General features: G+C 33.6%; 2 protein-coding genes across 2 annotated transcripts in view; both read left to right on the forward strand.

The window, feature by feature from the left end:
• Positions 1–11,055, forward strand: part of LOC120772288 — a 150,819-nt gene extending 139,764 nt beyond the window's left edge. Inside the window, exons 3-6 of the mRNA XM_040100798.1 lie at positions 1,590–1,799; positions 1,932–2,161; positions 8,269–10,106; positions 10,643–11,055. Coding sequence (XP_039956732.1) covers positions 1,590–1,799; positions 1,932–2,161; positions 8,269–10,106; positions 10,643–10,793 — 2,429 coding nt within the window. The 3' untranslated portion in view covers positions 10,794–11,055. The remainder of the gene's footprint in view (positions 1–1,589; positions 1,800–1,931; positions 2,162–8,268; positions 10,107–10,642) is intronic.
• A 2,797-nt stretch (positions 11,056–13,852) lies between these two features.
• LOC120772560 (insulin-like growth factor-binding protein complex acid labile subunit) overlaps positions 13,853–16,439 on the forward strand; it is a 36,378-nt gene continuing 33,791 nt past the window's right edge. The window contains exon 1 of the mRNA XM_040101246.1: positions 13,853–13,878. The gene's annotated coding sequence lies outside the window, so the exon portion shown is untranslated. The remainder of the gene's footprint in view (positions 13,879–16,439) is intronic.

Here is a 16,439-nt window from a genome sequence, read left to right on the forward strand (position 1 = left end):
GGAAAATCCCGAAAACCTCCGGGATGGGTTTCAGGATCCCGGCATAACATATTATATGTATTTTTCTCATTTCAAATACTGCTTATCAACTCAATTCAATAAAAGCTCCGAACTTAAATTTCCAAAAATTCCGTTTACATCCGGGATTATATTCGGGCTCCGGCACAATATGTTGCAATTTTCTTATAAGCATTACTGTTTATCAACTCAAGTGAATAAATACCACGAGGTTCAGTTTTGGAAAATTCGGGATACACAACTACTTTCGGGATCCTGGCACAATGTGTTGTAAAATTCGGGATTATATACGGGACTACTTTCAGGATCATAGCACAATGTGTTGTACATGAACATTATTGTTTAGCAATGCAATGTGTAGCAATTCTCTTATAATAATTATTTTTTATCAATTCCTGTGAATAAAATTCAATTTCGGAATATTTGGGCTCCTTTCGAGATCCTGGCATACGAAAAATGCCGAAAATATTCGAAATTATTTTCGGGGTCCCGGCACAATGTGTTGCAATTCTCTTATAAGCATTACTGTTTATCAATTCAAGTAAATGAATACCACGAAATTCAATTTCGGAAAATTCGGGATATAGACGGGACTCCTTTTGGGATCCCGGTGTAATGTGTTGTAATTCTCTTATAAATATTATTTTTATGCGTCGTTTCACATTTGAACTATTTTACAACTGACACATTTTTATTCACCTATTGATTGATAAATGTCAAATGAAATTCTTTTGAAGGTTGTTAATAGCAACAACCTTGTAAATATACATACGCAATATATAGCAGATATTTTAAATACATTTTTTATTAAGGCAAATTTGGAATATTTTAAGTGTTGTTGAAACATAATTTGCAAAGTACATATTTAGTTCTGAAGAATAAAATTCATATTAAAAACTTGTTTTTATAATTATTGTTTGTTTTTATATTATATGCGTATACATACATACATATATGTAAAATATATATGTGCATAAACATAATACGAGTCGCATACACCCTGTATAATAATTGGTCGACTCCCCTCTACAACTTGTTATGTTCTTAGTGAGTTTGTACGATGCATGAAACGTCCGTGTGAACAAAAAAAGATCAAAAGCATATAGTTATACTTTCAAAGTGATTAAAAGAGAGTTTTGCAGATAAAATGTACACTTTAAATAAGTGAGTTTAGTAAGTTTAACCTAAGTCAAAGGGTAATTTTATTCCAAAGTTTTCTAAAATGAAATATATTCTGCAGAAACCTTCAGAATAATCGTAAAAATACACAAGATATGTAATATTTGTAAGCAACGTATAAGCTCTTGCCCATACTGTCAGCCGTCAGAGCTCAGGTACTTTACTTTGGGATTACATATCAGTGTTTTTTTACCTACTAAAGAAGATCAGTATACAAATGAGCTCAATATATCGTAAGAAAGCTTTTGTTTATTCAATCAAAATTTTCTCGTATATTTTTACAAAAGTAAATTACATCGGTTTTTGTTGAAAACTTCACTTTTGTGCTCTTATTTCAAATTTTTTAAATGTCTTTAACACTAAAACAACGCTTTCACCATTTCTACTTACAGCGAAATCGCTACCGTTGCATTGTGTCGTCGAATCGGTGCATTCATTGCAAGCCTCGCTCGCCATCGACTCGCGCAGTCCATGGAAGCGGCGTACGAATATCGAGACAGACAGTTATGTGATTATGGCCGCGGCAACGCCCTGGTCGGAATTGGTGCAAACTGCGCTACAACGACTGGGCTACTCACAGGAGGCGGTTAACACGGCAAGAGGTGAGTGTGGATTGATTAGTGTTATTTGCATAGTCTGAATATTCTAGTTTTGTATACTTGTATTACACATACATACATACATATGTATCTGCATAAATAAATTTCCATTTTTTTATTATTTTGTATGCTTAGGTTCTATTATGATAAAGAACTGGAAACCCATACCTTTGGAAATGATCTCCGATAATCCAGTTGTGCCCGTCAGTGATATTATCGGCGAGTTGACTTCGGTTATTACACTTCGTATAGTCATTTTGCGTTCCAAACCGTCAACTTTCGGTGAAATCAAGGATAAATTATTGAAACTGCTCGTTCTGCAATCGCATACAGTATTGCGCTCCACCGGTTGTCCGCTTGATGAGGTGAGTGTGCAATGTATTTTAGTAGCTTGGCATAAAATTTGACTTTTGAAATAAGTATAAAACTAAATTTTATTCTTTTGATTTTAAAAAATACTTCAATACTTGCTATTTTGCACACTTAAATAAATACTTTCAATATATTAGCTCAGGGATTTACTATTTTTGAAATTTTCAATTGTGAAGTGGATTAAAAAAGTGTTTAAAAATAGTTTTTTTAAGTAATTATATAATACAAAACATATTCTTCGTCTTTTTTTTAAGCAAAAATTTTACTCAAAACTATTTTTTAAATCAAATTTTTCATAAAAGTAATATTCTAGACTTAGGTGGTCTCATTTACCCAACTAGCACATATTATTAATGCTTATTTTCTAGTAACCAATAGTAATACACCGCAATACCACCAATTCAAAATGTGTAGTTGTAAACTTTAATTAGCATTTCTTCACATATTCACTTTGAACTTAAGAAATGTGCGCCAAAATCGGTTTATCGCCAACAAAGAAACTAACAAAATGGGTATTTAAGTATTTTATGTCACTAATCGGTTTATTGTCTAAAAGCTTTTTGTATAAACGTATACCCGCCTGCGTACCTGTGAAAACCGCCCACCCTACAAACCAAAACAATAAAAACAATTTCAGCGCTTTATGCCATATCCTGTGCTTAGTCATAAATATATATGTACATGCTTTGATTTAGTATATAACGGTATGTATATAGAGATATATATTATATGAAGTTAATCCGCATTTGAATCAATTTATTTTGTAAAGTAACCATAATTTGTAGCGTTTTACATTGAGCGCAAAGTTGCATTGCCTTCCCACGCTGCTCACATAAAGGAAACCCTCATGTAATTAGCGCCCAATAACTCTTTCATCTTCTAGATAGATTAGGTAACCCTAGTGATGTTGAGCTCTAACCGTGCTTAGATGGTACTTTTTACAAATGACAGTGAAAATTGCTGTCTTCACGTTTTAGTTATAAAAAACCCACAATATGCCAATTAAAAGTTAACCTAACCTCAATTTTGGTGAACAACAAAACAACAAAATATTGTGAAGTTAATATATGTATTTATTGCTACAATACAGCTACGCTGCATTTCTTTAAGATTAATAACAAAAACTTCAGTTAAATAGCATTCACACAACCTGCGGAATCACTTTTGTCGATTATTATTACCTAACCAGTATGCCACGTAGCAGCAGGAACGAAGTTTTGGAAGACCCTATAAAGGTCACTATTATTAGCTGAAACGATTTGGCAATGCCTGCCTATCCCTCTGCATGTCTATCTGCATATACGCGAATCAGTGACTCAGTTTTTGAGATAACAATGTGAACTCACGTTCTTTTCTCCACAATAAGCTGCTTATTTGTCAGAACTGCCGATATCGGTACATTATAGGATATAGGTGCCATACAAACTGATCGATCAAGACCATGGTCTTGCATGGAAAATTTTTTTATTTGATTTGATCGAGATTTCTTCACTAAATTTGGCGTGGATGATTTTCCAAGGCAGCTGTACAATCACTTAAAAAATTGTTCAGATACCTGACCGGTCAAAATTTATATAAAGATCTTCATACAAAATATTTTACATGGATTTCCTTGGGTAAAAACAATCTAAAATCAAAGACCTGTGTAAAATTTCATGAAGATCGGTTGAGTAGTTCTCGAGAAATCTTGCCAATCGGCTTCAAAAACACAGATTCGCACACTTAGCCTAGCTAGACTCGAACGCACAAATTCTCAAAGCTGTACCTCCGAAACTATTACTAGGATCAACTTGAAAATTTAGTAAAATAGTTTAGAGGTGTTGTAGATTTCAATAAGGTAATAAAAAAAATCGATTTTTTGAAACCCGTAAACCCACGAAACCCCTTAATTGGACTTGAGAGTTGGTTCATATCAAACAACGTGGCTAGAAAGTATTATCAAAAGATTTTCCAATGGATGCCAACCGTTGGCTCGTTCCATTTTCTCGAATTAATAATACATACATATATGTAATATATACATATGTATATGTAGTTGCCGTAAGATATAATATTATTATTATGTTATAACTTCAATGCAGCGAAAGTTAATGTGTTTTCTTGTTTTGTTTTTTACAGAAAATTAGCTTTTCTAATTGTTTTCAAATATAATTTAGCTTGTTTATTACCTCTAAATACCCAATAATAGCGTTCTTGGAAATTAATTTTCGCTAAGCTATACCCTTATCTTATTTATACAGCTATTCTTATACATACATATATCTATCTATCTATGCGGCAAATATTTGACTCATACAAATATTTCCTAAAATTGTCATTTGACTCATGGCAAATATTTGCGATTACAAGCTTAACGCATGATAAATCAAGTGAAATTCGTTGCTCAAGTGAATTTATAACAGTACATTCGATTTGTACTGCTATAAATACTCGTTTTGCTTCGTACCGATGCCATTGATAAATAAATCAGTATTTTCCCTTTCAGTCAAGTTAATTATTTTATATTAACTGCTTACATCAAAAGTATCGTATATACGTAATAAGCGAAGTGCTAATCATGTGATAAACAAAGCAATACACCTTTTTGGTGAAATACTTTTGTTTTTGTATGTACATTTCATTAATTTGGATTTGTTGCTATTTTTGTTTCTATATTATTATCTTATTGTATTGAACTGAAGCTGAAAAGGCCAGTTGACTAAAGAAATTATTAATGATTTTGATGACGAACAATAATTGGTGTTTTTCGGAAACTCTTGACTACATTTTGAGACATTTTTTGGATGAGGGGAGGGTAGTTATGGATTTAAGAAATTCTGAGCACATTTCCGCTTTATTATTTAAAAGACTTAAAAGACTCTTGTATAAAACAAGCAACATTTGGTGCAACTGTTCTAACTCTTTCTGCAAATAATTCATTGTGGAATTGATTTCTATCACGATAAATACCGAAATATTGGAGATAATGACTGATTAAATTAAAAATTTTTCTTTGCTAAACTCCGGTTTGTGGTTAGTGTTTAATGCTTAAGGGGCTCGGGATAGTTAGAGCTTTCAATAATATATATTTTCTTACATTTTCTGATAGTATTACGAGTATTAAAAATATTCTCTGAAAAATTTAAGTAAGTCCAATAAATATTTTTCGAGTTATTCCATAACTAGCAAAAGGTTTTCAGGCACTGTGTACATTCGAATACGTAGATTTGGATATTATTTATTGAAAATATACTCCATTAGACTCAATACAACGTTTGAAGTGATCGACAAGAGATTTTTTATATCATTTAGAGCAGTGTGCTTCAGAACCTTAATTCTGGTTCAACATTCTCGTCGTAAAATATGAATCGATACCAATAATTTCACCAAGTTTTTCCACAAACTCTGGACTAAAGAAACGACAGAGGCCTCTTAAATTATACATACTATTGTGATCAAATTGAAAGGTGAATTTTGTCCATTTCATATCCTTCAAAGTAGTCCCTCGCTGCAATACACTTATGCCAACGAATTTTCCAGTCATCTTAGCATTTGGAAAAATCCTCCGTCATGATGGCCATCAGAGTCTTCATCGATTCAGCTTTTATATCCTCAATTGAGTCAAAACGGAGTGAGCGTGTGAATTTGCTGAATAGCTAGAAGTTACACGAAAGTAAATCAGGCGAATGCGAAATGATCACGAATAACCAATGCAGTATGAGATGGTGAATTATCGTACTTTTTCAATAAATTCATACATAGCAAAAATTGAAGAATTTACTTTAAGAGCCTCACAAAACGACGCGTATGTCAAATACTAATGAACATTTTGACGTGAAATTTAGCATATACTATATCACTAACAGTACTACCAACTTGCACAAGAAAGAAAATTACCGATTCGAAAAACACGCGAAGTATAAATTAAAAAATCACCTTTTAATTTGTCGGTATCGGCGATATCGGAGCACTCTAGCATATAGCTATCATACAAACTGAACGATCGGAATCAAGAACATGTATGCAAATTTGTTTAATTTGAGGGGACGAAATTAGGAATGGGTTCTTGTCAGGGCAGCGGTCTTTTGCATTTGTGAAGGGTATTGTAGCTTTCGTGCAATCGTAGTTAACGTTTTTGTTTTTTGGTTTTTATATACATATGTATATGGTATACATACATGAGTGTTTATCTAGTTATTTATCTAAGCTTTTGTTTGCATGTTTTGATTTGTTGCAGCTTGATTTGATTACAAAACTAAACATTGCCATGCATTGTTGTAAATATCGTGCAACAGCATGCATTTATGGGGGTTTTATGCGTTATCAGGTATTAATATTTTTACCGTTAAGCCTACAACTAAATCAAAATAACTTAAGTAAGCGATCATGCAATTTATTGCGCATAAGCGTCAGCAGCAAAATCACCACTGTTAAAACCAGTGGCAAACAACAAAAAATATTAATAAATAAAATAAAATATATTAAAAAAATTATATACTTATATATAGGTACATGCATACCCACAAACTGTTCTACGTAATGCCAAATGCAGCTTAAGTGATTAGGGTGTCTTCTTTAGCTGATAATGGTAACCGATATCGCGCCGGGCATTACCCAATGCAATAACCTTTACTTACAAAGTATGGGTTATGTAAAGCACATTTTGTATATACATTCAGTTACCTATGTATACATACATAAACATGTATACATATGTATGTGTATTTCTAATTCTATTTTTGCTTGTTTTTATCTTATGAGCTTAAGCAACGCCGTTCTTGTCTATACCTCGCGATCAAAAAAATAATCATATTTTGTTCATAGTTAAGGCTATCTAGCGCGATTGTGTTAAATGTTATTGTTTTTTGTTGACTTAGCGCTAATGCCACTAGTCATACGCGCCGTCATACACCAACGATGGTCAAAATGTATGGTGCAAACCAAGTGCCAATTATCTTTGGGCCCAAGCAGTAATCATTTATATAAATATATATAAATACATAATACATACATATGTATTTATGTGTGTATGTACATGTGTAAATATATTTGCTGATATGAGCTGTCACCGTAATGAATAACAATTTGAAATTTGAAGTGATTTAACGTCTTGCAATCACGCCAACCCATTTATGAGCTAAACGAATCCCACAGCACTCGAAAGGCCTACAATATTGTGTCGTGATTTTTATGGCGTACACTTAGCAGGTGACAGAAGTGGGTTGGAAAATTTATGTTTGCTGTGTTAAAGCGCTTTATACCATACCACGCATACATGCATGCATACAACAGATGTGTGTGTATGTTCAGTGTTGGGTACAGACGAACGCACACGTTGCGTTGAGTTCGGTTATTAGTCTGAGGATTAATACGGTTTGAATTTTGTTGGCTGGTTGATTGCATTACCACTTGCTCAAAATCGCATACATATACATATGCTCCATATATGTATACTCCTATATAGTTTTCTAGTGTTCAATCGCTCAACTCTTGTCTGTTGGCTAATGACATTGCATTGTTGTTGCTTGAGCTTAGGCAGCGCATTAACTTGTGTTATTGGAAAAACGGTCTAGTCAAGTGCATTCATTGCAAACGCTAATATTTATTGGCCTGATTGTGTACTTATGGGCTAAAATATGGAGCCATTGGCGATTATATGTAGTTGGGAAATTTCGGGCATCAGCAGTCATGGGATTCATTGGGTAATGAGTGCAGTTTATAAAAATAAGCATTTCATTATAAAGTTAGCGCGTCACTAATTTTAAAGTAAACATACTTAAAGTGGAAAAAACTAGCAGTTAGATCCATGCAATTATAGATAACTTACTTTATTACCTTTATACATAGTATGATATATTCAGTTTCAGCTGCTATATCTATCAATCAATAACTAGAACAAAGACTAACAAAAAATTATTTTTTTTGGAAATATTAAAAAAATTTTATGAATTTCGATTTTAAATTTAAGTTTTTGACTCACCGAATAATTTATTTAAAATCAGTTTTAAGAGAGCAACGCACTAAAGCGCATATATTTCCCCATATTTCCATATATTCCTCCTAATAATCTTCTCACAAAAATAATTAATATTATTTCCTTTCTGCCTACTCTCACCCACAGATGACGCTCTCGCAAATATGCCGAACTTCTTACCAGAATCCGTATTCCTTTCCCGCCGGCGAGATTTCCGATGAGCTGCGCCGCAAGTTCGACCAATGGTGGTCGCAACAACTCACGCCACAATCTAGTATTACGCCAAAAATGTTACCGTTCCTAACAGCGCCGTCATCAGTGCCCAACGAAATGGACTTCCCCGTAGGTTCAGCGGCCGTTGCCGCAGCCGCTGCCGCTGCTGCAGCTGCACAGGCTGGTTTACATGCTGCCAGCGGTGGGGGCAATATGCCGGGCAGTAATATACCCGGACTTAATGCCAGTCGTGATTCACTGCTCATGAATGATGCGACACATCATGGTCCGCAGGGGGCGGCTGCAGCGCATCATCCCAATATGTTGGTACATCCGGCCATGCATCCCTCGATGCATCATCATCATCACCATCCACATTCACAGTATCCAAATCAAAAGACGCGCATGCGCACGAGTTTCGATCCAGAAATGGAATTGCCAAAATTGCAGAAATGGTTTCAGGAAAATCCACATCCCTCGCGTCAGCAAATACAAACCTACGTGGTGCAGTTGAACGCCTTGGAATCGCGGCGTGGTCGCAAGCCACTGGACGTTAATAATGTCGTATATTGGTTTAAAAATGCACGCGCCGCTCAGAAGCGAGCAGAAATGCGTGGCGGTTTGGCAGCACTTGGTCATCCCGGCTTGAATGGCTTTATGCTCAATCAGCACGGTCAGTTGGGTCAAAGCTCGAGCAGCAGCGGTGGTAGTCAGCAAATGAGTAGCAGCAACATCAATTTAGCCATGTCACATGACTACCTGAAAAGTCCTTTGAGCCTGAAATCGGAAGATGTAGACACAATGTCACAGCACTCGGATGACATGGATGAAGACAACAGCCGACCCGGTTCACCACAATTACCGTTGTCGCTCACCACGCACGAACGTAATCGCAATTCGCCGCTCGAAGGTGCTGAAGGCAATATGGACTTGGGCGATAGTCGTCGTGACAACTGTGGTGCCGAAGGTGCGTTTAAAGATGAAACCATGTTAAATGGTTCACTCAACCAGTCATTGCGCTCATGTTCGCGCAGCTATACCGAAGAGGAGGCTCAAGCGCAGACCAAACCGAATGACGCACAAACCGATGACCAACACGGTGACAATTCGAATGAGGATACCGCTAACGAGCAGCAAAATGAAACAGAACACAATAATAGCAATAACAACAACAATGCAAACAACCTAAATAACAACAACATTAGTAGTAGCAATAACAATAATAGTACTATTAATAATAATGAGCAATCCTGTGATGCCGTTAATACACAACCGCAAGCACATTCCTCACCCAAAATAAGTTCACCCAAAGAGGAGGACGATGATCTCGATTTGGAAGATGATGACGATGACAACGAGAATGATGTGTCTCAATTAGATGAATATCGTTCACTTTCACCAGATTTGGCTAATGCCATGGCACAACGTAAAGATCTGCCCTTTCCAATGGTGCCCAATTCGATGTTCTCCCAGTCATTCATGTACATGAGCCATTATATACCGGGCTTTGGTCAAGCAGCTGCCAATCATCCGCACGCGCATCATGCCGCTGCTGCAGCAGCTGCTGCCGGTATGCCACCGAATGCGCTAATGAACCCGAGCGGTCTAAATTTGTCGAGCATGTCGAACGAGGAGCGTCGCAAACGGAATCGTACTTTCATCGACCCAGTTACTGAAGTGCCGAAGTTAGAGCAATGGTTCGCATTAAATACACATCCATCACACAATCTGATACTGAAGTACACGGAGGACTTGAACACAATGCCCTATAGGTGAGTTGTAAAAACGTTATATTTATGCTGTCTGTTTGAGAAAAGGGAAAATTAATGATTGTTCAGTGGACAACAGGTTAAATTTTAAATAAAAAGTTTGGGCATAAGCACAGGTATATTTTCCCGGATCAAATTGAGATGCCATGCTCCAATATTACATAAGAAATTAGGAAACCTTTCACAAATCCTGCCAATTACTTATTAGTTTTTAATTGGGATATCCTACAGAGCGCGAAAAGCCTATCCATAACCCTTTGCCGAAGAAAAATTCAGACTCTTTTTCAAGATCTTTTTATATATGTATCTTGAAAATTTTGAAAGTATTTTTATGAAAATTATGAAATATAAAAAAATCCAAATAATTACTTGACAGTTTTTGGCAGAAATCCTTTGCTGAGCACGAGGACGGATAAATATTTTGACTTTATTTAATATTTAAATAAGTGTTGCTAACTAAATTTAGTAAAACTATGAAGCTTTCTACAATTTTACTTTCTATATTCTAATTACAATTCCTCTTATACTCTTTCCTACAGACAAAAGTTCCCCCGCTTGGAAAGTAAAAATGTACAGTTTTGGTTTAAAAATCGTCGTGCCAAATGCAAACGCCTAAAGATGTCGCTCTATGACAGCTCTCAACTACAAGGCCTGAACTCATTCGTAAGCAAATATGAGGAACGCGACTAAACGGTAAAATTTTACTTGTATGCGAATGCGATAGATGAATACTAGAGAGTAATGTAAACAAAACGTAAATTATACACCTTTAAATTAGGTTTGTGCAAAAAGTTTTGTTAGGTCAAAATAACGATTACCAGTGATAAAGGGACTGAATGTTGCGCTAACATTTATACCCAGCAGCGGGCATGCAAGTATGGAGTCAAAGAAATATTGTATTTAATTTTTCTAGTGCTGCAGTTTGATAAACGTAAATACAAATATATATGTTTGTATATTAGGGTGGTCTTTAAAGCATAAATTTGGTGATTTTTTTAATTTCTATTCTCAATTATATAAAATATAATTTAATTCGGTAAACAAAAAATTTTTATAACAACTCTTCGACTTGTCGAATAAAATATTTTTCAGATTTTAATGACGACCCTAATGTGCATAAACTATACATATACATAGTTTACAGCAGTTGATTATTATTTCTTTCGCATTTTAGTAAAGATTTCGAATGAAGTCAGTTCCGTTATTGCTATTAAAAAACACTACGTTTCTGTTTCTCTTATGAACCACTGCTCTCACAGGCAATATGTGCGCAGCAGCTCATTTCGTGTAAATAAAGTCTCAATAAAATTTGCTATAAAATTGCATGTCCTTTATAAATTATTTGCATTATTCTAGGAATGTTTGTATGTATATCGCAAACATTTAAAATGACAAATAACTATTTATAATTTATCTAGACATTTTTATTAAAATAAAAACTGAAATTAAAAAAATATATTTAAATGTTTTGTGTAAAAATAGAATTTTAGCATAAATAAAAATTAGTTTCGGTTTTCTAATATATTCCAATTAAATCAGTTTAAATAGATATAAATCTAGTTTAGAAAAGAACTTCACAAGTAACTTTAATGTACGATTTATTGATATACTAAACTATAATTTGTATATTAAAAATTCTAATAAATATAGTTAAAGGATAGTGAAAACCAAAGATGGCATTTCTAAATCGCATATAGCAAATATAAAATATGCAAGAATAAAAAACAAAAATAAAAAATAAGAATTAATATTATTTTTAAACTAAGCATAAGTAATGAAATTTTTTTAATATAGTAACCATTTAAAAAAAAAAAAAAGTTATGTTGAAAAACCAGCTGAATAAATGCATATGAAAATAAAAAGAAATATGTATTCTCTACACATAAATATTAAAAAAAAATTCATTTCATTGTCACTGAGACAATTAGGAATAATCATTCAGCAAAGTATTTGGTAGTTTTAAAAAACTATTTAAATGCATGAATGCACATATCGTTTATTGAATTCTTAAAATTACTTATATAATGTTATACAAAAAGATATTTTGTGGTTATGTTTTAATATGATTTGTTTAAAAATAAGTTTTGGGTATTTGATACCATAAAATAAGACATTTTTGAAACATAGTAGATGTTTGAAAATTTACGTAATGCATAAACTGGTTTATTCAGTTATAAACCAAGTGCAAACTGTCAAAAATATGAAGATGTGAAAAAGACTCATACTCAAACCAATTCCACTACCAATGATTATTTCAAATCCATTTCACTTTATGAGGTTTTGAAAATTGAAAAAAAAAAACACGAAGCACTGAAAGATAATTAGGCAGTGTGTTTCAACTGGCTTGTATATAATGCATCAAAAAATCTAACATTTTAGTATTTTCTTAGACTTGGTTGGAATGTCAATTTAATTTATAAATGTTATTAGTTTTGAAGAAAAGTATTCAAAAACGAAAATATCCGAGATTCCACATCTACTTGTATATCCACTAAAACTAAAAATAAATAAACAACTGGAATACATGAGTTAATTTTGAAGCAAATAGATTCCAAACACAGAAAAAGAAAAATTCTTACAGCTGAAAACTAACAATATGCCAGTCAAAAGGCAGCTATTGAAAACTTCAAAGTTCCAAAGCAAAAATCTATACATAGAAATCATACATGCAAATAAGTATGTAATTATAAATGCTACTTATGCAAACAATTGCACCAAATAATTTAAGCAAAAACACACAATAATTAAAACAACATAGAAATAAGCAAAAGCACTTAAACCAGTTAAAGAAAATTATTTAGTTACAAACTTTTAAAAGAGTTATTTTATTTAAAATTTTGCATTAGTAAACAAAATGTAATGTATTTAATACGGAAGTATTATAAACTATTTGTTTTCCTTTAGCTCTTAAGCGCACTGTAAAATAAAACTAAATGAATATAATATTTCAAATTTGTAAAATAAAAATACGATATTCGTCAATTTATTGCAAAAATCAAATTATTAAAACGAGAAATAAAAAATTTTAAATGTAAAATTGAAAATGCAAGTGTTTTAATTCGTTGGCAAACCAAAATGGAAATAACAGCTGCAAAGTGCAGTTCATTAACATGCTCTTCTGTTACAACAGTAAGTACCAAAATGTGATTAACAGCTACTAAGTGCGGTTCATTAACATGCTCTGTTACAACAGTAAGTACAACTGCATCTGCAAGCATACATAAATGTAGTAAGCTAACAGAATTTGTTAGTATTAACATAGCTGCCATTAAGAGAAAACGAAGGAATATTTATGTTAATCGGCAAACTCAGGTTCGTGTTTAGTACGTCTGTGCAATAAATTCGCAAACACGTGGCAGCCAAAAATTACGAAATAAGTTCGCGTGGTTTATTAAAATTAGAATAATTCAATTTTTGTTATAATTAATGTGAATTAATGTAAATAAAGTGTCATTCATATATGAATAAAATAGAAGCCGTTTTACTCAATCAAATTGCATTTTGCATACACATTCATGTAAAGCAAGTGGTCGGAAATTAACGAAAGCGAAGTTTTGCAGCATGTTTCGAAATGATCGGTGCTAGTAAAAAGTGTACAAATAATAAATATTTACAAAATGTATGTATGTGTAAATTCGACGAAAATCAATATTAAGTGTGTGTATAAAAAAAGTAATTAGTCAAGACACCAGATGCATAGATATGGCGCTTTATTTACAGGTGCAGAAATCATACGACAAGAGCAAAATGCACAATGTAGTTAAATTGTTTTGTGGTAAGTGAATTGTGAAATTTAAAAATAAATTATACGTTTTTTTGGAAAATTATCATTCGTAATGTGTTTGCTAATTCTCGGTGGTTGAAAATTTTAAATTATTTCTGTAAACAGCAATACTATAGTTTTCTCATGTTAGCATTTATGCTACTAAAATAGAGTGTTATATTTCCCAGTAGTATAACATGCGACTTTTTTACCTTTTGCCTTAAAAGCTATAAACAGTAGAATAAGACGTAGGCCACAGAGCCTTTTAAATAGAGCTAAATGTCAAGAAAGGTAGAAAGAAAGTAATAAAGTATATGTCTGGCCAAAAGTAGGTGAAGTTCTTTTTTTTATCTCTTTTTGGATTTTACAGGAAATTAAATATTAAGCTGGGTCAAGCTTAACGAAGAAATTAATGCAGTGAAAACCTCTTGAATACTATATGTCTAATTTTCTTCAATTAGTGATCGCATTCGATGAACTTACTTTCTTACATGAATAAGGTTCTTATGAAATGCACTTTTTGGCCGGCCTTTTCACATTTCTTAGAACTTCTATATATGTATGTATACATGTACAAATACGACAGAAGTATCCATCTATAAGCAACATATAAAAAACCAGGAAGTCATGAAGAATATTTTGATCTACATGATCCGCATCTAGAGATGTTTAAAATTTTGTTATGCTCTATCTGATATGAGCAGTTGATTGTTCATCTCTATCAGACCATTACGCATAATATAGAGAAAATCTTTATGCCAGCAAGGAAAAGGCGGATAATGTTACAAATTAATAGAATAACAAAGGCTCTATTACCAAGTTAAGCAGATACAAATAAAACAAGCAAATCAGTTCATAAACAGATTCACATTATTATTGCAATTTTAATACGAGTCTTGAGCTTGGACAACCGCACTACTGCTAATATTTTCAGACTTCTGAACTTCATCTTAATGTTGCACGCAATCAAGATATTAAATAATTTAAAAAGTATTATATTAGCAATTTCCTTACCAGTGTAACTAAATAGTAGCGATAGGTGTTTGCCGTGGTTCGAATCACTGTAATGGCCTCAAATGCGCCTTATGATTTGTGAATATGTAGTGTTCTATATATACATATATACATATATATAGTATGTTATTTGGCAGTCCTGTATAAATTATTAAAAATGTAGTCTAGACATTTTCGTAGTCAAATGTCTTATCGATTGGAGTGTCAAGAAAGCAAAGGCAGAAAGCAAAGATTTTCAAAGGCTATGGGTTAGGTTAGGTTAGATGGCTGATCGAAGATCGCACACGGTCTGATATATAAAGTCCTTTGTGGAGCCATAGAAAATAATAAAAACCTGTCTTCAAACTTATAAACTAGCAAAATGCTTTGTAGCCAATACAAATTTGAATAGGCGTTTAATTTTAACTGCCATCAGTACGGTGGGATGTCTGAACGTATGCGTTCCCAAGTGTTAAAGTCTTGACCTCCTAAACGCGAGGGTGTCAAGAAGGAAGAGCTCAGTTATTTCCACCTCATCTTCTTCCATACAGCTTCCCGAAGGCTGTACCTACATATATATTAATAAAACAATATTATCATATTTATATTTTATGAATATATAATACCTCGTCTTGTGAATCAGCTAATAAATATTGTATGCCATTTATTCAAATTTAAGGCTGTGCGCGGCTAACAACCAAGATGCATTTTAATTTAAAAGTTTCGCGATAAAAAATTACCCAGAACAAAACATTGCGTTATCGCGTCGGGCAATATATCTACATACAGACATTTTGTGCCATAGCATTTTTGAATTTGTGTGTTACGAGGTGGGAGGGTGAGTTGAGCCCAAGCAGAGGCTAGTAGAGGTACTCTATTAATGGCATCCACTGATATAGAACGTCTTTGAATCGCACCAGCCACAACGCCTGCAGTCATGCATACACTTCTTTGCACACATACATACATACATGTGTAACTGCAAATAGCATAACTCACGCCATTTCCTTGACTTTGTTAAAGGACCTACAAACCAACACTGTATTCGTGTATTCGACAGATAACTCATATGCTCTGTTGTACTTCTAAGATGCTGCAGACGGCACCCACACATTTACCTACACATATATAGTATGTTCATAAGACCACATAAGAAAAGTAATTTAACATTTTTACGAATATTTATTTCCATTTCGTTTATCAGCACTGGGAAAAATCATCTCAAGCAACGAGAACAACGCTAAACGGAAAGAGCACACATTTCATTCTTTTGGAGGTAAATAAAAGTAATAAAGCAAAGCAAATGCAATATAGCGAAACTCTTCATACATGTCCTTACACCTAACATTTCTCAGTTGGCGGCATGATTGGGTGGCTTCACGTGCAACTTGTTTCGCGGTGTGAAAAACTGAATAAATAAACCATAAAGCATTCATGTGTGTGCCACTACACTGTTTCCGCTGGTGCGATTTCCGTTTTGCAAGTGTTGCGCCATTCGGGGTTAGTGCCGCTTGTGGTGGCTCCGATATGAGTACGCGGTTTTTGTTGTGGTGTTGTTGGCAATTATTATGGTTTTTTTT

The sequence above is a fragment of the Bactrocera tryoni genome, chromosome 3 (assembly GCF_016617805.1).
Source record: "Bactrocera tryoni isolate S06 chromosome 3, CSIRO_BtryS06_freeze2, whole genome shotgun sequence".
In the NCBI taxonomy this organism is placed as follows: Eukaryota; Metazoa; Arthropoda; class Insecta; order Diptera; family Tephritidae; genus Bactrocera; species Bactrocera tryoni.